At 52.6% G+C, this 21,784-nt stretch overlaps 3 protein-coding genes and 1 non-coding gene across 6 annotated transcripts in view; 2 read left to right on the top strand and 2 right to left on the bottom strand.

The window, feature by feature from the left end:
- Positions 1-16,864, bottom strand: part of bmf2 (BCL2 modifying factor 2) — a 24,548-nt gene extending 7,684 nt beyond the window's left edge. The window contains exons 1-3 of the mRNA XM_061269612.1: positions 16,658-16,864; positions 15,312-15,393; positions 4,151-4,324 (exon numbers count right to left, since the gene is read on the bottom strand). The gene's annotated coding sequence lies outside the window, so the exon portion shown is untranslated. The remainder of the gene's footprint in view (positions 1-4,150; positions 4,325-15,311; positions 15,394-16,657) is intronic.
- ptk2bb (protein tyrosine kinase 2 beta, b) lies at positions 11,002-18,637 on the top strand. Of its 2 annotated transcripts, XM_061269564.1 has the most exons (32): positions 11,043-11,162; positions 11,226-11,402; positions 11,967-12,196; positions 12,448-12,626; positions 12,691-12,778; positions 12,856-12,935; positions 13,002-13,064; positions 13,137-13,191; positions 13,256-13,396; positions 13,469-13,543; positions 13,620-13,721; positions 13,791-13,908; positions 14,028-14,067; positions 14,130-14,164; positions 14,241-14,285; positions 14,357-14,454; positions 14,522-14,603; positions 14,665-14,765; positions 14,831-14,946; positions 15,009-15,109; positions 15,527-15,616; positions 15,686-15,890; positions 15,950-16,058; positions 16,122-16,181; positions 16,265-16,387; positions 17,130-17,282; positions 17,466-17,501; positions 17,571-17,595; positions 17,658-17,692; positions 17,765-17,899; positions 17,970-18,050; positions 18,115-18,637. In XM_061269564.1, the coding sequence occupies exons 3-32, from the start codon at positions 11,996-11,998 to the stop codon at positions 18,328-18,330; spliced, it is 2,988 nt and encodes a 995-aa protein (XP_061125548.1). In that variant the 5' UTR covers positions 11,043-11,162; positions 11,226-11,402; positions 11,967-11,995; the 3' UTR covers positions 18,331-18,637. The 2 variants fall into 2 exon arrangements, with proteins under 2 accessions (XP_061125547.1, XP_061125548.1); XM_061269563.1 differs by lacking the exon at positions 11,226-11,402 and having other exon boundaries at positions 11,002-11,162.
- Positions 17,472-21,784, bottom strand: chrna2b (cholinergic receptor, nicotinic, alpha 2b (neuronal)). 2 transcript variants are annotated; one of them, XM_061269577.1, is made up of 6 exons: positions 21,397-21,784; positions 20,626-20,797; positions 20,496-20,540; positions 20,312-20,421; positions 18,947-20,009; positions 17,472-18,883 (listed from the first exon to the last, which is right to left on the bottom strand). In XM_061269577.1, the coding sequence occupies exons 3-6, from the start codon at positions 20,523-20,525 to the stop codon at positions 18,758-18,760; spliced, it is 1,329 nt and encodes a 442-aa protein (XP_061125561.1). In that variant the 5' UTR covers positions 20,526-20,540; positions 20,626-20,797; positions 21,397-21,784; the 3' UTR covers positions 17,472-18,757. The 2 variants fall into 2 exon arrangements, with proteins under 2 accessions (XP_061125561.1, XP_061125560.1); XM_061269576.1 differs by having other exon boundaries at positions 20,626-20,777.
- Positions 20,826-20,908, top strand: trnal-uaa (transfer RNA leucine (anticodon UAA)). The gene has a single exon. It is a non-coding gene; the product is annotated as a tRNA-Leu (tRNA).

Here is a 21,784-nt window from a genome sequence, read left to right as displayed (position 1 = left end):
CAGCAACGCTAAGCCGAGTGCACCCCCCCCCTCTCTACTGCCCCCCCTCTCTACTACACCCTCCACCAAAATAGTGATAGAGCAAAATGAGACCACGCCCAAAATGAGACCAATTGTTGTTTTTGTCTCTTACAATATATTTCGGTGCTGAAAAAATCCAACATTGTGTCCGTTATTCTGCATAATCGGCCATCCAATATTAAAAGGGCCCCTCGGCGGCTCATGACGAGCACACGTTTGCTATTGTTACTTGGAAAGCAGCAGGCATGCAAATGAGCTCCAGCTACGCCTCCTCCCACGATTGTTGTTTGCTAACGTTTGCTAAACGAAGAAGGATAATTACAGTATTTCTGCAAATAGAGTCGAAGCCATGTTTATTTACTCCAGTGCAGATGGGAGGGAGCGGTCCACGCGCAAACACGCAGCCAATCAAACGGACACGCAACCATTCGGTCGGTGCTGCCGTTTTGGTTTGCAACTGGGTTCAAACAGGTTCCGCCGTCCACTCTTTGCCTGCGTGCGAGTGACTCCAAGCTTACAAACGGTGCTGAGATGGTTTGAGAAAGTCTTCTATTTGCTCATGAAAAGAAAGGAAAACAAAGCGTAATAATCCCAGCGGAGCGCCGGCGTGTTTATCCGCAGTTTGATGTCGTAATTGCGCACTCGGAATAGGTGGGGTCATTTCAAAAAGTAATTAGCGCTTGTTTTGCCTCTCCGAGTTGCACTGGCGCTTATCAATAACTAATTAGCTCCGGCAATTTCAATTGGAGTCCATTACGGCATCCGCCAAGGACTCATCACTTAGAGGCAAGTTGCGGCAGGCCGTTAAGCAAGCGCATTTGCAACGCAAATCACTTTCTTGTTTTTCTTGTCAAAGCTCCCCAATTTGCACGCTCCCGTTTGGGCCAAGTCTGTCGTTTGCCGTGGTCTGCAGCGCTCGCCATTTTGTCAAGACCGGCCTTTGTTTGTCGCTCTTGGCTCGCCAAACAAAGGGCGATGGCGCCGTTCTCCAATTTGCACCTGCGTGGCATATTTGGGATGGTTTGAGCCGTGCCAAAAGCGAGCGGCAACCACGGGACCGGATTGAAAAGCTCCGTCCGTCAGCACCTCCTGATTTGAAGGCTCACTCGGGGTTCATCCAAAGGTAAAACGTTTCAAGCCCAGAACACGACACACACACACACACTTTTAACGCCCCGTGAAATAAATGAAATCCTATACGGAGAGAAAAAATGGCTCGCGGCTACATCGACATATAGTTGAAGAAAGTTGTAAACAGAACATGTGTCGCGTTGACAGCTTGTCACCTGCACGGCGTTCAAGTCGGCCATTTGCACTTTTGTGTCTTTGTTTACCATGCCTGCCGCCGCCGCCGCCGCCGCCGCTGCCTTTGCTATTGTTTCATATTTTGACACCTAATTTGTCATGACACTATTTAGCCTTCGATCTTCGCCCGGCCGGCTTTGTTTAACTTTGCTACCGACACACGCTGGGCACAAACGGCTAATTTACGCTTCTGGCTGAAAAGCGACAAGACAGACGAGTGGCTTTTAGAGCGGGCGGACCAAACGAATGCTTTATGGCGAGTGTTCCCGTCCGCTGGAGTTTAACGAGGGTGGGGCGCTTCTTCCACCCAAGCGGGCCTTCCGGAAGACACAATGAGATTTTGGGCGTGTCGGATGCGATGACTCGCTTGCTTTGGTTTGAGACGGAAGCTTGAAATCGGGGGGAAAATGCTCTTCTTCCATGTTTTTTTTTGGGGGGGGGGAGCTTTGAAGCGGATGTTCTTGCTACGCAAACTGTCAAGTGTTCTCCAAAGTTGCTCGCCGTGCGCGCCTCTGCTTTTATACGCTCGCGCTTTCAAGCGCTCGCTTCTTCCCCGACGCCTGATTGGCCGCTCGCGGCGGCAGGTTGGTTGCCGTGTTGTTGAAAAAGAAGAAAAAGCAAATCATCGAGAGACGGAAGCGGCGGATGGAAATAGAGTCAGAGTTGCTCTTGTTTCTACGGTAACTGCGGACGGGGAGGTACCGGGAATAAAAGCCGAGGCAAAACAAACCTCCCCTCCCTTCTCCGGTGGCAACAGCGCAGCAATTGGTTCTCGTTTCCTGCGAGGACAGGAAGGAAGGGTAGGCGAGGATGAATCGGGGAAAAAAAAGAAAAAAAAAAAACGCACACGCACACACACACACGGTCCCCAAGTAGCCCAGGAGAGGTTGCATCAGAAAAGCTAGAGACAAATCTGCACGCTCGACTTGCATGTGCACAGAAAGACACACACAAGCAGAAGCAGCCCATCACATGCTCCACTTCACTTCACTTCTCCTCCCCTTTACTTGTTGGCCTTCATGCTCACCCTCCTCCTCCTCCTCCTCCTCCTCCTCATCTCCTCAATCTCCCGCCAAAACATCCACGGAAGCAGAAGCTGCCTAGAAACCGGCAGGGGAACTTTGGGCCCCGCCGCCATTGGCTCAGCTCCCTAGCAACGGCGTAGGCTCGCGCAGCCAGTCAGGCGCGTCGCGCGAGGCACACTGACCCAATGAGACAGATTATTCCGAGGCGGCGGGCAGGCACGGTGACCTGGTAACAGGCGCCGAGGAGGCGGGTGGGCGCTGGAGGCAGGCCGGAGACCGGCGCTCCCCCATTGGTTGCCGCTACCGCGGAGCGGCTCCCATTGGCCGCCGGCCGGCCGGCCGGGCGACCCCTCATTCATACATTTTCCCCCCCAACCCGTGTTTGGCGAGCCCCTTTAGATCCTTTGCCGCGGCCGCCCTGGCCTCAAGGAAAAGGCGGCTGCCCAAGGTCAGGGCCCAGGCGGCCGCAACGGGATTGGCTGAGGCTTGCACCCTAGTAACAAGTCCGGCTCGGCGCGTCAACACGGGATTAAAGGCGGCCCGTCGACAGCTTGTTTGACAACACCGGCGGGCGGCTCCCATGAGCTTCTTATGCTCACTCAGGGGGTCTTCAACTTTTTGGCCAGCGGGAGGGGCGTGAGGAGGATATTTCGGGGATCCAGACTTTTTCAAAATATGAGCTGGCCCATTTGTTGTTTGGACTTAAGGATAGCGGTGACCCCGCCGGTGACCCCGCCGGTGACCTCACTTCACAAAGAGCAGCGCATTAACAAAGAAATACCTTCAGACCACATGCACGAGAATCTCAGTATGCATTTTACAAATGCTAAGTTTGTTTAAGAACACGTTGACGTTCCAAATTGCTCGATCCGGCAGCGTAGGGAATTAAAGTCAATACCCCGCAGGATCGCGACTTCCCGGCAGATACTTAATGAGTTCAGCCGGAGAAATTAGCATACTGCCAAACGCTTGGTGGCCGTGGGGCGGCAAGAATATAGAGCCAGCCATTAGAAAAGAAAACAAAAAAAAAACAGGGGGGAGGGCTTGTGTACCGCCCCGACGACACGCAGATTGAAAGTCAACAACGAGGTCCATGCGCTAACCGCTTCACAATGAAAATGATTTCTGCCGCTTTGAAGCAAAACCAAAGCACAATACCCAGCTAGTTGTCCGTTTCCAAAAAAGAATATTTGGGATATGCAAGTGAAATGACCCCATTCAACTTTTTGCTTTGGATCATCCGCTGTGCGTTTCGTTGGACGCGGCTGAGCGCCGAGCTCGGTTTCATAGCCGCGGGGATGAAACCAGGAAATAAAACATGAAGGCATTGTCTCGAGGAAAGAGAAAAAAAAAAAAGAAAGAACGGCATGCATTTGGCATGTTGGGGCGCATCACGAGGACCGGCAGTGGGAGCATCAATAATGAAAGATTTATGAATAGCCAGCAAAAATCCTTCCTTCCTTCCTTCGCTCGCTCTCCTTGTTAGGCGCTCGCAGCAGCGCACGCTTCCAGTTTGATTTCACGCCGTCTTTTCTTGTCATGCAAATGAAGGCGCTGGCCAAGAAAGAGATTAACAGGCACTAAATAAAAGCCCCCGAATGAGCTCAAGAAATAAATCGCAAATGTTCTTGCTTTACTCAAGAGGCTACTTCCTGTTTGCTGTTGTGGAAGATGCTAACAAAGACGCTAACTTGATGAATTCAGTTAACAAGCGGCCTAACCGAGCTAATGGAGCAGCTATCTCCAACGCTGATTTTCAAATCAAACCATCTGCTGTCGGAAGCAAAAAGAGGACATGCCTGCTTTCCTGAAAAGCGTCCCGCCGTGGAGCACCGGGAGACGTTTGTGACGGGCCTGTTTCTCTTCTTGGACGGCCACCTTCTGACCCGGGGCCGCCTCTGAAGAGCAGACGAGGACGGCCCGCAGTCGCCAACCCTCTCTGCCATCAAAGCCACGGCGGCGGCGGCGGATTCCTGGGAAGAGAAAAGCGCCGATGTCAGCGGCACGTTGGAATGGGGCGGCCATGATGCAGCTCGTTGCCAATTTAACGCCCACCCGAAACCTTTTGGAACGTCATTTTGGGACCCTTGCGGCAGTGAATTTGGGTGATCCCTTTACAGCTCGTGAAATTCGATTTTGTGCTTGCTTTAACACTAAGGTGCATGACTGAGCCGCAAATTCAACGCATCGTCTTTGCGTTGGCTTCCTTCCCATCTCCCAATGGGGCATTTTTTTTTTTTTTCTTTTTCGCTCGTGTGTTTCCACGTGGCCAGCAGATGTTGGAGCGAGAGCATACGCTTAGTATGCTAGGTGTTAGCAGAGGTGGCTAAAGGACATCCAGAGCATTCCAGGCTTGCAACCGGTTGGACACATGCGGCTTTGTTTCGGGCAGACGACTTAGCAAACACACTTGCCGGGGTGGGAGCACCGAGGCCACATTCCTGCTGCCGTGTCAAGTGGCTAACAGCGTGAATCATCGTGCTGCTCGTTAGCGTTAGGGCAAAGTCTAACGTGTGATGACTTCACGGGCGCTGCCGTCTTTTTGTTCTCCGAGACGAACCGTCAAATATTTATGAAGAGGATTCCGAGACCCTAATTGTAAAATGTCTGCTGCACCTGGTTAGGAATCCAATGAAGTGTCCAGGGGCCTCACAAGGCGTGATGGCTGATGACATCGTCTGCCGCCACGCATCAAACGCTGTGTGAAGCGAGAGGGCGGATGTGTCGTCAAAGTTACAAGCGCGTGGCCAGAAGCAGCCGGCCGGCGCCAAGACTGCTCACCAAGCCCTCGTGCCGTTAAAGGCGCTTTGAAGGGGGAAAGACGGGCCGAGACCGGACGTTTGATTGCTTAACGTCTTGTCAATAATGTTACGCTTTACGACGTCATCAAGAAATGTTTTACCATGCCGACATTGACGTGATTGTTTCGGATGTTCCCCATCAGAACTGCAGAAGCAGATTTTTTTGGGACGACGCCCCGTTAGCGCGAGGTGAGCGGTATGCTAATTTGGGCCTTTAATTGCCAGTTGCGCTACGATCGCCCGGAGCCTATTAAAGTCATCATTTGGCCGTCCCGTGCGCCCGCTTAAGCGGAACACAATTAGCCAAAGTACCCGGCCGAGTGTAACCAAAGCCGCCATGACATCATCATATGTTTCGGAGCGCTCACACGGGGATGAGCTCATTTCCTGCGTGGCTGATTGGAATTCAACTGTGTAAGCCTTCCATTGTGATGCTAGATGTACGCAGCGCTTACATCAAAAGATACTTTTTAATTCACATTTCACAATTCAAAAGTAGTTCTGTGCTTTCGTAGTTCTTGATCAAGACGTTTTGCAAAACCAAAGTCAACTCGATGTGCGACAATTCATATATGAGCAGTCTACATGTGTTGCTCCACCGTTTGTGTCAAGAAATATGTCAAATTAGGAAAAGCTTCCAGAACAGTGACATTGCTGCAAACTGGCGAAGCCGCTTTAACCTTCACGCTTGCTTTTGCAGATCATGGCCTGAAAGAGCCCCACCCCCCTCCCTCCTCATTGTTTGCGCAGGCAAGGCCCACCCCCTCCCCAAGGCGTCATGTAAACAAGGCGTGAAACGGGGTTACGTTCCGCACGACACCGCCGCTTAATTAGAACGCGGCGTTCGCTAAGTGGAGTCGTTGCCATCGCGCAGAGTGGGCGGGGCAACCTCGCTGGCATGGTGAACAAATACACTTTACTCACCGGCTCTTTTTACACGTGAGGGCAGGTGTCCATCCCCCTGCAATGATTGCATCCATAAAACATGACAATAGATGACATCATCCCTCCCTCCCTCCCTCCCTCCCTCCCTCCCTCGCTCCAAGGAGGGATTACAGAGGAGGTCACATGCTTGGCACCACCTTTGACCTCCTTTGTCTGACTCTCCTGCACTTTGGTTTACACAAAAAACCCAAACCTTTTCAGGTATAATCAAATAAGAACGGAAAAAAGTGAGTCAAGCGTCATATCGGTGTGAGCGGGTCACTTCCTGGTTCGTGCCATTATGATTCCGGGGGGGGGGGTGGGGTGAAAGGCACCATTGATAGCCTCAAAGAACATACCTCTGAATGACTGATTCTATTTTTAGGGTCCAGACTGGAGGTTAAGCCCACCACCGCCCATCCGGCCCAAAGGGGCTTTCTCCTCTTTCTGAAGAGGTTCTGCAGGTGTCCGGAAGGGGATTTTGGGCTGGCATGCTTTGAAGCCTCACTCGGCTTCAATCACCAGTGAGAGGGTCAATATTAGTGAGGAGAGGAATGCAGACGGGACAGAAATAGACACACCAAAAGTCCCGCTTTCAGGTGCCACCGCCAAAAACATGACATCAGGGTGTGCACTCGGACCTTGGCCTCACACACAGCAGCAGCGGCAACAAGGAGAAGCGGTCGAGATGAAGGCCCCGCCGCGTTCCTGACACATGATGTCACAGGCCCCTGGAGGGGAACTCCGGCGAAACCAGTCAGTCGATTTGGACTGGAAAGATCGCGCCATGGCGACGCGACAACGCTACGAGGAAGTAAGAATGCAACAGATCATGGATGGAACGAGTAACTTGGACTCATTCCAAGCTGCGGGTCTGAAGCCGTCTGACTCAACGCCAATTTGCAAGCAACTGCTCAGGGCTGGTCATAAAAGGAACAATCATGAGGTCGGCCACTGGAAGGTCACAGGCGCTCGCTCGCCACACCACACCTCACCTCACCTCACCTCACGTTCAACCGGCGAGAAATAAAACCAATGGAAATGCCATCAACCCCTCCACAAAAGAAACAGCACTCTATAAAATAGTACTTTATAAAAGTAATGACGTGATTAAATCCAATGCAAACAATCGTGCATGGTGAATTGAAAAATGGAACCAGACAGCCATATTTACCCCTTATTTTTGGATTACAAATAAATTCAAATGAAATGAAAAGGAATGAATTAAAAATGAGAAGGATAACACTAATGGGGTTTCATTGTTTTTTTTCTTTCTGCCCAGCGACAGGTGGCTACGCTGTTGACCGCCCGCCGTTTCTTTCCACATCAAACCTCTGCCACTTGACTTGCAGGCAATATGGCGCCTTCAATTATGAATGGTCGAGCATTCTCGGAGGGCTGTCGGCACCGAGCCGAGCCGAGCCGAGGGCAGAGCTTTCCCCGCTTCACCTGACGTGAGGAAGCCTCCGCTCGGCGCCATCAATAATTCACGCGGCTTTCGAGGTACTCCCGCTCCATCATGCGTGGCTCGCCCATGGCGTTTTGACACGCGGCAAGGTTAACAAATGCAAAAATGCTAAGAATAAAGTTAAGAAATGAAACTAACTCAAACTCCATTTTTTCCATTTCACTGAGAGCCATAAAAAGTTGGAGGCGCGTGTAATAAATAGCCCCAAGGCCGGTGCTAAAAGACGCTTGGCGCCAAACCTGCGTCGTTGTCCGCCATGTTTTTTTTATAAATGCATTTTTAAATAATCCCAGACCAAATTTGAACAAATAAATATGACAACCAGGTTGTAGAGAGGCAAATAAAACCAGCGGCGCCATCTTCGCTGCATCACATTGGATTGACTTGCGTGGCAGCTGCGAGCAAGCCCGAGCGTTCTTCAAATCCAGGTCAAACGAGACGACAAGGAAGGAAGGAAGGAAAGAAGGAAGGAAGGAAGGAAGGAAGGAAGGAAGGAAGGAAGGAAGGAAGGAAGGAAGGAAGGAAGGAAGGAAGGAAGGAAGGAAGGAAGGAAGGAAGGAAGGAAGGAAGGAAGGAAGGAAGGAAGGAAGGAAGAGCAAGTGCGGTTGATTTAGCAGCTCTTTGAACAGCGTTGGCGCTCTTAAGCTGCCCTTAAATCCCCGACACGGATCCGTCAAACGTGAACACTTTGTTCACGAGCCGCGCCCCTTAGCCCGACATTATTCCCGCCGTTAGCTTAAAAATCGGCCTAGCCGACGTTTTGTCCAATGCTACTTAAAAAAAAAGATGGTTTCCGCGTCGATTTCTTCGAATGGCTTCCAGTTTTTGAAGGGCAAGAGTCGCAATGAGTTGACTTAGTTCTGAAAAGACGAAAGCACATTCTGGTTCTGGCTAGCATCTATGTGGGCTTGAGTTGGGGACCATTCCAAACACAGCTGATGTGCCTGCCGTTTGTCATCCCTTCCACCTTTTTATTTTGCACCACGTGCTTCCACGATAAGGCAGACGTTTCTGCTCCCAGAAAGCTCTTTTTGCCCAGATACAGCCCGAGTGCGAGTGTGTGCCGGCGGGTGGGGTATGTGTGTGTGTGTGGGGGGGGGGGCAACTTGTTTACAGCTCTCGTTCGCACGGCGCCCTCTCGACGGCGAGAGAAAGACAGCGGCGGCGCAACTCGACGGGGCCAAAGTGCATCGGCGGATGGGATAAAAATACCACCGGTGAACGGCTTCAACGAGCCCTGCGGGCTTTCCGCTGCCATCGGCCCGCTCTGCTTCTAAGTAGGTTAAACCCAATCTGCATAATATGAGAAGATATTACAAAAAAAAAGGGGGGCGGGGGGGTAGTCACCTTACGTGACGAGCTCCACAGGGCGACAAAGTCATCCAGGGACTGGCGCCGCATCCCTGATTGGCCCCAGTGGGCCAAAGATTGCAGTGTGCATTGACATGCATTATGAAACATCTCGCTCACGGTGAGCAGTGAAGTGTGGCGGGAAAAGGCGCTTTTGAAACGGCGAACGGAGCGCCCACACGTTCAAGCACCCACAACCGAGCAAACGACACCCACATGACACCCACGCGTGCGTGCGTGCGTGCGTTGAGAGAGGCTGGCAGCGTTGAGCACTGTTGTGAGGTGGGTGGGGGGGGGGGGGGGGGGGGGGGCTAAAAGAAAGAGAGGAGGCGGGGCAAGCGTAGAAGAATGACATCATCTTCCCTGAAATGTCACCATTAGCTGACTACAGGGGTGACATCATCGCTCCTGCAGCCCCCCCCCCCCCCGTTTCATCTGAGGTGGGCCGGATGCATGTTTACGTGCTCGTCTTCTTTCTTACCTTGACGGCACGCAAAAACACATTTGATTATTACTCGGGTAAAAAGAATTTTGGAATAAAGTCTTGCATTTACATGCCGGTTGTCATGTCTTGTCATCCAACACGAGTGTCGCCAAAAAGCCCATACATGGCCCGCACTACTTTCACAGGCCATACATGGCCCTTTCCAATGTCAACACACGTTTTACGAGAGTCAACGGTGAGTCACGCGCGCGCAAACACATTGTCGAAATCGAAAGTGCAGTTTGTCAAGTGGAAGGCGTATCGTTGAAGCTGTTCGCTTGGTATTAACATGACTAAGAGATTTGCCTGCTTCCTGATTTGTTGGAACATTCCGGCGTTGAAATAAATGCAAGGTTTAATTGTCTTTTTTGTGTGGCTACAATTTCACTTTGGAATGATTCACTCTCACTTGACGCACCATCTGCATCAGCCAGCAGCTGACAGTCGTAAAAAAGCAGTCAAGCGCGGCGGCCACGTCAGCAACGCCCGTTATTAGGTGTCCAAACAACCTCCAGGGGGGGGAGGCCTCTCTATCTGACCTCTGACCCCTCGCCACTCCATGCCACTTGAGGCTCAGACAAATGTTTGAACAGGGATCAACCTTCATTTTAAAGTTGATTTGAGGAGCCGCTATAAGTCCTAAATGGCCACCATGGCCCACGATGAGGCCGGCCGGGAGGGAGGGGATGCGCCAGATGAAAGCATTCCAGGTCAACTATTTGCACTGGCAGCCTCAGGGCGGGGTCGGCGGTCATTAAGGTGGGCCGGCCGGAGCGAGCGTGGCTTTTCAAACACTTCATCCCCCCCCCCCCCCCCCCCCTAAAAATAGTGGAGATATGTCCCACCCAAAATGTCTCGTGGCAATAGTTACACAGTCAGCAAAAATGGAGTCATGCTGGGCTGAGGGAAGAAAGCTTCACACGAGTGACAATAACAAAGTGCCACAGCTTGACTAATTCAGCGTAGGGGTCCCTCTCGTGGACGGAGAGTGAACTGCAACGCTACAGACCAGCCAATTTGCGTCAATCTATTATTCCCCCTTTCAAGTGGCTTTAAAAGACTTTGAAAAAAGGTAGCAGTGGCTATGTTTGCGAGCTGCTTGCGTCAGAAGTCATAAATAAGAGGAGCAAAACGGAGCCAGTGTGCATAGAAACTGTTAAATAAACTCTTTCACTTCTCAAACTATGTGTAGATAATAAAGGGAAACGTATAGCGGTGTGCAAAAGGCAGATTTGGCTGCAGGCTTTAATTTGGAAAATTGTTAAATGAGATTGAAAGATGACGTGCAGCAAATGACATTTTTAAAGCGGACTTGTTCCAAACTACAGTGTATTTCTGGCGTTGTGGCGCCCTCTGGTGTCCATACCAAATAATACACCCAAAACATTGCAATAATATAAAAACATCAAAACTAGATTATTTTTAAATCAGAATAGTAAACATAAAATAAGCAACAACAAAAAAAGCAAGGTTTAATAGAGTTTTATGAGACGGGGGGTAAAAATGATGTTTTGTGGATACTTGTGCACCTTTGAGACTCATCCAAAACTTTTAAAAGCATTCTTTTGGGTTTTGGTTAAGCCAAGTTAGAAATCATTTTTACACTCCGTATCACGTGCCGTTGTGAAGCTGTTTGCTTTCGCCGCAATAAGGAAGTGGTCCCACCTTCCTTCCCACACACACACCCACACACACACGGGACGGGACGGGACGGGACGTGAGCGAAAGACTCTCTCAAGGGAATGCTTGCTGTTACTTCTGGCGGCTGTAACACACACTCGCAGGTAAGATTCCACACTTCTTCCTTTCCGTTTGCAACAACGCGCCTGGTTTATGTCAACACGCAGGTAGAGGAACCAAAACAAGGAGGCCAAGATTTGCCCGGAAACTTGACCTTTGAGTGAGCATGTTGCTCATTTGACACATGCGGCCTGTGTACAAATGATTTACAAGTTGTAAAAAGTTCGACGCTGGCTTGTCGTGCGCGAGGGAGCTTTGCTCGGGAGCGCTGCAAGTCTGAGCAGGTGAGCACACGAGCCGCCACATTCCAGCGCCGCCTCACCGAGCTTCGAATCGACTCGCAACTTTTTAATAAATCTTCCAAAGGGGCAGCGGCCTCGCAGGTAGCCGACGGATCATTGTCAGTTTCTTCCGATCCAAATGAGAACTCAAGAAAGAGCCTGTTGTTTCCGGGTATTTGCACCAGTTGTGAAATTTCGTCCCAATCTGACACTGACGGACACTCCTGGAAGGAACCTGGAAAGGTCTCCAAACGTTGGTTTCGGGTCATTTGTCTGCAACATCAACTGCGGTCAATCCGTCCGCCCGGCCGGCCCGAGCGATGGTGCAACCCACTGCACCCTCTCATTCCCTCGCACGCACACACCCGCGGCCCAGCTCGGGAATGCGTGGCCTCGGGCTAACCAAACACAAGGCTGCGTGCGCTACGGGCCGGAGAGCAAAGCAAACGCACAACGCCGAGCCAGTCTCCTTTCCCAGGCGGACAGCCGAAATACATTGCTCAACTAATAGTTGTTTTCCACAGAACCTGTCGCAATTTCTAAGCCACATTTCTATATCGGCTTTAGCGTGCTATGAGGCCCGCCCGACCGTGACCATGTACGAGGTGATGTCCGGCGACACTCTGTCCTGGAAGGCGCCCAGCCCGAGGCAGAGCGAGGACGAGGCGCCCGCCGACTCGCTGCCGCCCGCCGGCGCCGGCGGGCCCGTCAAGATCCTCAAGGTGTGCTTCTGCACCCACAATACCCTGGGCAAGAACTTCAAGCTGGTCAAATGTGACAGCTCCTGGCAAATCAGGGTGAGTGGAGAGGAGGAGTGCAACTTGAGCTTGGATGGCTAACCCATTCCAATCTTTGTTTGCTTTGGATCAGCGCAAAAAGATAGGATTCGGAAATCAATCAACAGCATGTAGACAGAAAGGCGCACGTTAGCACAGCTTAGCAGCGCGGCTAACGAACAAAGGGGAAACCCCGACCGTTCACGAATGACGAAATGTTGCCCTTCCACTCGAATTAATATACCACTGTGCTAAAAGTGGATTTCCCGCAGGCGATTATCCGCTCCATCTTGATCAGTGGGCGTCTGGGTCCAAACGTGGAGCACGGCGCCTGCTACGGCCTTCTGCTCAAGCACCTGAAATCCGAGGAGCTCCACTGGCTGCATCCCCAGCTGACCGTGGGCCAGGTGGAGCAGCGCTATGAAAGCCACCACGTGGAGGCCGAGTGGAGGTAAGCTCCGCCCCGACCCGCGGGGAGGACCTTGTTCTTCATCTTCCGCCCATTCCCCGAGCAGGTATGACCTTCGCATCCGATACATCCCCGTCAACTTCCTGGAAAAGTTCAAAGACGACCGCTCGACGCTGGTGTACTTCTACCAGCAGGTCCTCGACAAGGCCCAATTGTTGGATCTTTTTTTTTTCTTGGCCCAATGTGAGCTATTTTGGTGGTTTGTGGGCAGGTCCGAAGCGATTACATGCAGTACCACGCCGGCAAGGTCAACGACAAAATGGCGTTGCAGCTGGGCTGCTTGGAGATCAGGTAACGGAGCCGCGCCGCGGCAAACGTCACCTCGACGTCTCGTGAAGCGTTTGCCTTTGCTTTCAGGAGGTTTTATAAGGACATGAACGCCAAAGGACTGGAGAAGAAGTCCAACTTTGAGCTGCTCGAGTAAGTCGACCGCCACGCCACAGCGTCCGTCGCGCCAGTGCTTTTAATTCTGAGCGTTTTGCCCACGTGAAGAAAAGAGGTGGGCTTGGACCTTTTCTTCCCTTCGACGCTGATCAACAGCATGAAGGTAAGCTCCGTTTGGGTTTCTCAACTTTGAGCCCAACCTGAACGGAGCTGTGGAATTTTCCCAGTCCAAGCAACTGCGCAAGCTGATCCAGCAGACGTTCCAGCAGTTCGCCACGCTCAAGGAGGACGACTGCATGGTCAAGTTCTTCGAGACGCTCAAGGAGTTTGCCAGCTACGACGAGGAGGTCTTCCCCTGCGAGCTGGTGGTGAGCGCCGCCGTCGCGCAGTTTCACACGCAGTGACGGGCGGTGCTTCACACGGGCGCCGTGCGTCCACAGCAAGGTTGGAGCCTGGCCGTGGAACTGGTCATCGGTGGGCGGGGCATCCGCCAACGCACGCAGAAGAACGCGGCGGTGAGCGCCGCACGCACACACTTGGAGCTTTGGGTTGCGCCTGACCGATGTCTGACATGTCCAATGTCCGGATCAGCCCGTCTTTCTGGCCGACTTCAAGCAGATCAAGAAGGTGCAATGTCTGCCTCAGAGCAACGGCAAGGCTCTCATCAATCTGGACGTGGAAGGCGCCAGACAAGTACGCCCCGGCCGCCGCCGCCATCCTCCCCCCAAATCACCTTGTCACGCTTCTTGTCGGCCCGCGCAGCACTTGACCATCAACGTGGCCGGCGTGCCCGTGGCCGAGAACATGATGGATCTCATCGACGGTTACTGGCGCTTGGAGAACGACTCGGAGGACTCCGTCATTGACAGGCAAAATCACGGTAACGCCTCGCCAAAAAGCACAAGAGAAGAAAAGTACGGACGGTGCTCCGGCGCCACCTGGTGGCGTGTCGAGGCAAATGTCCGGCTCCGCTGATGCGTTTTGTCTCCCGTTTGTCAGATTCCAGCACAAGGAGCTCTCTCCCTGAGATTCCAACTGGGTGAGTCTACCCGTGGCCACGGAAGCTTCCAGCCAACTTCCATTCTTTTGTTTTCTCCCCAGAAAAATGGACAGCGCCCCCACGCGGCACAGTATGGGTACGCCGACTTGCTGCTTCTCACCGTCTTACGTCAACAAAAAGCGATTCGCTCAAGAATCACCTTGTGCTTTCAGGGTCGGACATCTATTGCGAGATTCTGGACGAGAGGCCCAGATCAGGTGGCTTGCATCGGTCGTTTTGCGACGGCAGCCGTTTGGAAACAAAATAACGTCTTCCATGATTTGTTAAGCCGTCAAGTACGGCATCGACCGCGACGACATCGCCCTCGGGCGACTCCTGGGCCAGGGCTTTTTCGGCGAAGTCTACGACGGCGTTTACGCGGCGGCGGTAAGGCTGTCATCGACAACTTCATTTTCCCCGCACGCCGACTAAGCGGATCTTGTCACCGTCTCAGAATGGCAAGCAGGTCAAAGTGGCCGTCAAGACCTGTAAGGACTGCTCGGCCGACGTCATGGAGAAGTTCATGAGCGAAGCGGGTAGGTCTCACCGACGCCCACGAGTTGGGGGGGGGGAAAATGACTTTCGCGGCTTTGGCAGTGATCATGAAGAACCTGGATCACCCTCACATCGTTAAGCTCATCGGCATCATCGAGGAGAACCCCGTGTGGATCGTCATGGAGCTTTACGAGTACGGAGAGGTCGGTGGCGCTCGGTAACGCACCAGGCGCAAAGTCCAAATGTCTGACGCGATCTATGTCCCCAGCTCGGCAACTACCTGGCGCAGAACCAGAACCAGCTGAGCAACACAACCCTGGTGCTGTTCAGCCTGCAAATCTGCAAAGCGCTGGTCTACCTTGAAGGCGTCAACATGGTGCACAGGTCAGACGACAAGATGGCGTCCGTCCGAGCGATCCTCCGTGACGCGTGGATATTTTTTGCAGAGACATCGCCGTTCGAAACGTGTTAGTCGCCAGTCCCGACTGCGTCAAGCTGGGAGACTTTGGACTCTCGCGCTACATCGAGGACGAAGAGTACTACAAAGGTTGGCTGTGCGCCGTTGACTGAAAAGAGTACCTTAGATAGATCGGAATTTTGTGCAGAAGAAACGACGCAGCTACAAAGTTCACATATTATGCCTTAGTAAGTTTCATTTTCGAAATGGCACCCTTGTGTCTGACAATACGAAACTAATATCATACATGTACAAAAACAAAATACGGTATAGAAAAAAAATATGGACTTACAATCATGTGGCCCGGGAGCAGACATCAGGAAAACCGTACCAGAGGTGGACTGACTTCCTTGTCATTCAAACAGCCAACAGCCCTTCAGAAGAAAAAAAAAATGGATAGAATGAAAACAAAATTCAAAAGTGACTTCACTAAATCCAAAATGTTGGACTCCAAATGTAGCAGAGATTGCACGAAAAGTCTAAAAACAACACGCTTTGAAATTGCAGCATCGGTGACGCGATTGCCCATCAAGTGGATGGCGCCGGAATCCATCAACTTCCGACGCTTCACCTCAGCCAGCGACGTCTGGATGTTCGGTCAGTGGCGCCTTCACGCTTCCCTTTGAATTTAGCCCAGCTCACGTTGCGTGGCCTTGCTTCATCCAGCCGTGTGCATGTGGGAGATCCTGAGCCGAGGCCAGCAGCCTTTCTTCTGGCTGGAGAACCGAAACGTCATCAACCAGCTGGAGCAGGGCATCAGGTTGCCCAAGCCCGACGACTGCCCGCCGGCGCTCTACTCGCTCATGACGCGTTGCTGGTCCTACGACCCCAGGGAGAGGCCCAACTTCACCGAGCTGGTCATCAAGATCAGGTACGGGCGGCTCTCGGTCGCTGGCCACCTTCACGTTTGAACTTGAATGTCTGTGGCAGGGACGTGCACAAGATGGAGAAGGAGCAGGAAGCGGAACGCAAGCGGGACAGAGCGCGCTCCACCAAGTACTTTGACGCCAAGATCAACTTCAGCGAGCCACCTCCCAAGGTCGAGACTCCTCCGCGCTCGCAACCTCCAGAGATGCATGCCAGCTCATTGTTCTCATTGCAGCCGTCAAGAAAGAAGTCGGGGCGTTTCGGGAACACGCTCAGCATCGGCTTGCACATTCAGGTGCTTAGCAATGGAACTTTTGATTGGACTTTAGGAGCTCCAACCAAATGTGCCTGCGTGCGTGCGTGCGTGTGTGTCCGCAGTTGAACGAAGCTCTGTGCGCCAGCTCGCCAGATCTGGCCGGGCCGTGCGACTATCAGTCACCCGTGGACTCCATGAACACTCTGCCAATGGCCATCAGGTCTCCTCGACGTCGCAGCATGGGGGTAAAAAATGACGTTAAAATCGAAACTACCCCCCCCCCCCCCCCCCTTGCCATAAAAAAAAAAAAAAGGGAGGGAGATGTGTAACGTATCAAATTCAAGCCCAACAACAAACAAGATGGACACAACAAAATAATGCCATTTTGTACAACAAACAAATGATTACGTTGACGTAGCTCAAGATTATTTGACGTCGCAACAAACTTGAATTAGCCTATTTCCTTGCCTTCGCATCTCCCCACACACAATCACTTGACAGCTGCGCTTGCTTACCAGCCAGCCAAGTCCGTTTCGTTGTTTATGTTGTACGCTGTCAATGGTCGTCTTCCACAAAGCAGCATTAGGCAATTGGTTCTTTCTAGTTTTGTGGTCGAAAATGTCTCCACGGAGCATTGATCTCGTTCCGAGTTGGCAACATTGTACATTTCGTTTACCTTCGCGGGCAGTTTCTTCTTCGTTGGTATCCCGGTCGCGACTTTCTTTCTTTCATTCTGGCACCACACCGCCCCAACAGGTCAACACGTAATACTACAGTACCCGATTGGCTTCAGTGTAAATTCAATTTTTAATCTTTGATTCAGTAGAATAACATTGAATAACATCACATACAATTATCTTGACTTTATTACGATATTCACACTCGTTCTGGTGCAAAATAAGTGACCTTTTTGGTCCTGCACAGTTAATGGAATAAAATTTCGATGGTATCGCGTTTGTGAAGGTGTAACTTCTCCGTTTGTTGCAGGAGAACGAGTTTCCCTGCGTGGAACCCAACAGTCGTGAGGACGCCCAGCTCCTTTGGCAGATGGAGCGCCAGCAAATGCGCGACACCTTACAGCGCCAGAAGGCGCAGATGGAGGCCGACAAAATGTGGCTGGAGAAAGAGGAGCGACTCCTGGTGGGGAACTCAGCCTCGCTCGCGTTTGTCAACTCCCTCAGCGTGTCCACCTGGCCTCCGCCAGTCCCCCTCGACCGCCGAGGGCGTCCCGTTAGTCTTAAGATCGACGTGCCCCTCTTGAGTGTCCCAAAGCAAGGCTCCATGTCGGTTTGCTATCAAATGAACCTGCCTGTTCTTTTGCAGGACCCCATGGGACCAGAAGAAGGCCCAGCACAGATGGTAGGCCTTGTCTTCACTTTAGCTAGTTTGATGTTGTCCTCATGAAGTCCTTTTTGTCGTCTTTTGTAGCCAGATGAAGCACATGTTGAAAATGGTGAGTAAAGGAGAAATTGTAATACGTCTGCATTGAGGATAATTGAATCTCGTGTTTTCCAGGCCCGCCATCAAAGCCTCCTCGGCTCACGGCGCAGGTTGTGACCATGATCACGCTGAATGGCAGCTTGAGTTGAATTTCCCGCTGATGGGTTTTGTTTCCAAATCAGCCGGCGCCCACCGCCGAACTGGACCGTTCCGACGACAAGGTTTACCCGTGCGTGATGAACGTGGTCAAAGTGGTGGTGCAACTCAAGAACGACGTTGTGGACATGCAGCCTGAGCAGTTCATCACGGTCGTGCAGGTGACGCAAGCCCTCGTTCCTAAATGCCATATTTGAAAATCATCATGACAAGCAATTTGTCAACGCGCAGTCGGTGGGGATGGCCTTAAGAGAACTGATCAGTAGCGTGGACGACATCCTGCCCACTCTCCACGAGTCTGTGCGCACCGAGGTAGCTCTCCCCTTTCCCTTATGTCGAGCCGCTGGGATCTCACTTTGAGTTGTACCCCGCCCAGATCGAAGGCACCCAGAAGCTGCTCAACAACGACATGGCCGAGCTAATCAGCAAAATGCGTCTGGCGCAGCAGAACGCCATCACGTCGCTGCGGGACGAGTGCCGCAAGCAGATGCTGGCGGCGGCCCACAACCTGGCAGTGGACAGCAAGAACATGCTGGACGCCGTGGACCAGGCCCGAGTGCGGGCCAACCTGGCCAAGCCCGTCCAGCCCTGACTCAGCGCCGCAACCTTTAAATTATCTCCTCGCTCATCTGTACATATGTCCCTCCCATACGCTCGTGTGTGTGTGTGTGTTGTCGTCCAACAAAATGGAGGCCTCTCCTCACCAAATACATTTTAGGATTTTTAATAACGAGAGCCTCGTCGACACTTTGATTTGAGATATAATGTAGAACATACTTTGACGCCACCGAGGACACAACGGTAGCGGTATAGATAATAAAGTAGTTCAAGAAAAAAAGTCGTGTCCCGACTAACTCGCACCTCTCGCTGTGACCCCAATAATAAATATATGAAACGTACTTGGAATGAACCAATTTGACATTTGCTGAACGCAACATTCACCATAGCCCACATGCTAGCATCCAATATGGCACACGTTCATGCTAGCCATGGTTGGGGAGTGGAAAAGAAGTCAAAGTCTAAATCATGCCTGCGAGCCAAGGAGGCAGGAAGAGGCCGACGGTGCCCAGGAGGCACACGATGATGAACATCCACAGGAAGATGCGGTCGATCACCATGGCCACATATTTCCAGTCTTCTTTCACCTGGATACAAACAACGCTTGGACCTTTTGGACGAAAGATCCGGAGCGCCGGCATTCTACTCACGCTGAAGTCGGCGTCCTCGGCCCTCAGGTGGTCGGCGACGTAGTGCACGCCTTCCAGGGCGTGGATGAGGCTCGGCGAGAGCGGGAAGTCCGCCGGGGGGGCTTCCCCTCTGGCGCTCCGCTTGATGGTGGAGGTCCGAGCCGGGGGCGGCGGCTGCCTGGCGCTCCGCTGCGGCGTCTCGGGCCGCTGCGGCGAGGGCGGGCGGAAGGAGACGTAGGACGCCAGAGTGCCCAACTCCAGATCCTCCAGCGAGCGGGAGGAAGCATCTCGGCCCCAGGTGGCCGAGGTGCTGACGCTGGGCCCGGGAGCCGCTGGGCCCCGGCGCCTCTCCATCAGCAGCCTACGGCGCCTGGCGTTGGGCGCCGGCCTCCTCATGAACAGCCACCTGGGCACCAGGTCCAGAAAGACGGCGTGCACCCAGCGCGGCATCTTGTGCGTGTTGGGCGAGCGGTGGTGCACGTTGAGCACAAAGACGGTGATGACGATGGAGAGCGTGACGAAGATCATGGTGAAGAGCAGGTACTCGCCGATGAGCGGGATGACCAGCGAGGTGGACGGGATGATCTCGGTGATGAGCAGCAGGAAGACGGTGAGCGAGAGCAGCACCGAGATGCACAGCGTGATCTTCTCGCCGCAGTCGGACGGCAGGTAGAAGACCAGCACGGTCAGGCAGGAGATGAGCAGGCAGGGGATGAGCAGGTTGATGGTGTAGAAGAGCGGCAGGCGACGGATGATGAAGAAGTAGGTGATGTCCGGGTAGATCTCGTGGCAGCAGTCGTACTTCTTGGTGTTGTAGGTGCCCACCGCGTTGACGATGGCCCACTCGCCGCTCTCCCAGTAGTTGTTGAGATCCACCGAGGTCTCCAGGCGCTCCAGGTCGATCTTGGCCTTGTCGTAGGTCCACGAGCCGAACTTCATCTTGCAGTTCTGCTGGTCGAACGGGAAGAAGGTGACGTCGATGCTGCACGAGCTCTTGTAGATGGCCGGAGGTACCCAGCGCACGGCCCCCGTGTGGAACAGGTGCGCCTTGGTCATGTGGGTCACGGCGAACTCGCCGTCGGCGCTGCCCGCAAAAAGGACGTCAAAGAAGGCAAACGCACGGCAAATGGCATTTCAAATGTTGGACAAGACTGTTGGACTGTCTGAGCTGGCCCCGCTTTGCACGCAAGAACATTCTGGTCATTTTCAACTCGTTGGGCTTTGTGGAGCTACATGACGTATAACCGCTAGATGGCGCCAGAGTCAAGGCAGTTCTTTTCAAGCATGCGCCACCAACGGTTACTCGTGTTAATAATAACAATACTTACGACTTGGCCTCACTTCAACTTTTTTCTTTTTCTCCCAACAATTTCCGTACTCACTCACTTATTATAGAGGACGATATCCGGGACCCATATGAGCTGTGACGGCACTCGGATGGAGGTCACGTTGTCATAATCTGACGGCTGCCAGCGAAGTTTGTAGTCATTCCACTCCTGGAGACGACAAACAAAATTCAACATATCTGACTGATGATGGTGATGACAAAGCGATGAAAATTTCCACCCACCTGCTTGAGCCAAACATTGGTCGTCATCATTTGGTTCTTCTCGTCCTGACAAAAAGCAAGTAAGGCTTCAGTCCAATCGCAGATGCTTTTGTTAAAAAAAAAAAACATGATCCCAAATGAAGAGCCTGACCACGTCGATGAGCTGCGCGATGGACAGTCCAAACTTGACGATGACCACGTCGGAGATGTTGGGAACCGGTCTGGACCACTTGTTGTAGCCAGCAAACAGCCTCTTGAAGAGCTCGTCCTCGGCGTGGGAGTGCGTCTTGGCGTGGCACGCCACTGCCAGAAAAGCAAATTTCCTATACGATGTCAATTCTAAACGTGCACACCAGGATGGCCGAGTGGTTAAGGCGTTGGACTTAAGATCCAATGGACAATAGTCCTCGTGGGTTCGAACCCCACTCCTGGTAGGTCGTTTCAATGCAGAAGGTGGAGGAAGCGGGTTTTTGTTCCTCATCCGCTTTTAACGTCACGCCGACTTATTTGGACAGCCAAAATAAGAATATACAAAAGATACAAACGAGTCCGCTCACAAATTGCGCCCGAGTAGTCACGGCCGCGCTCTGACCTCAGCACGGATGGGCGGCAGGGGGGCAAAGCCGCCGCCGCCGCCGCGCGCATGCAAATGTGCAAACGTGATTTCTCGCCCATGCTAATGGCCTGGCCGCAGGGCATTTAACGGGTGGGCGGACAGGTGCGCTGGGAAACACGCCAGGCCAAGCTATGATATGAATTCATAAGCGGCTGGCTCTCAAAGTTCATTTCATTGATGTGCTGAAAACCTCCACAGCGTTTTTGGAAAGTGCCAGCCAGCACGGAGGAATTCTTTTTATTTTCTACCATCTAAATTGATTTTTGCAATTTCCAAGAAAGCTCCCGTGATGCAACGTTAACGTACCTGCCTGGCAGAAGAGCAGCGAGCAGAGCCAGTTGGCGGCGGCAACGGTCGCGCACAGGCGCTCGATTGGCGCCATGTGGACGGCGAGCGGAGGGCGAGCGGTGTCACGGCGCTATCTCCGAGCCCGGCGTAGGTCATCTTGGCCGCCGCGAGACATCTCACGCAACTTTCACGCGCACTTGCCACGCGTCAAACGCAACTCGTGGTCCTCCGCACTTGCTGAATGAGTTCCAAGCGCCCCTGGAAAAAAGCATTTTCAGCCATTAAGAAGATGGTTGAGCGGACCACACCGGACCGGACCGCCTGCACTTTTGGAGGAACGCATTCACACTCGGCTTGAGTATCTGCTGCCTTCATGGCCACACCCCCTCCCCTCCCCTCCTCTCTC

Source organism: Syngnathus typhle, linkage group LG22, assembly GCF_033458585.1.
Source record: "Syngnathus typhle isolate RoL2023-S1 ecotype Sweden linkage group LG22, RoL_Styp_1.0, whole genome shotgun sequence".
NCBI lineage: Eukaryota > Metazoa > Chordata > Actinopteri > Syngnathiformes > Syngnathidae > Syngnathus > Syngnathus typhle.
This window is presented reverse-complemented; position numbering and strand designations above follow the sequence as displayed.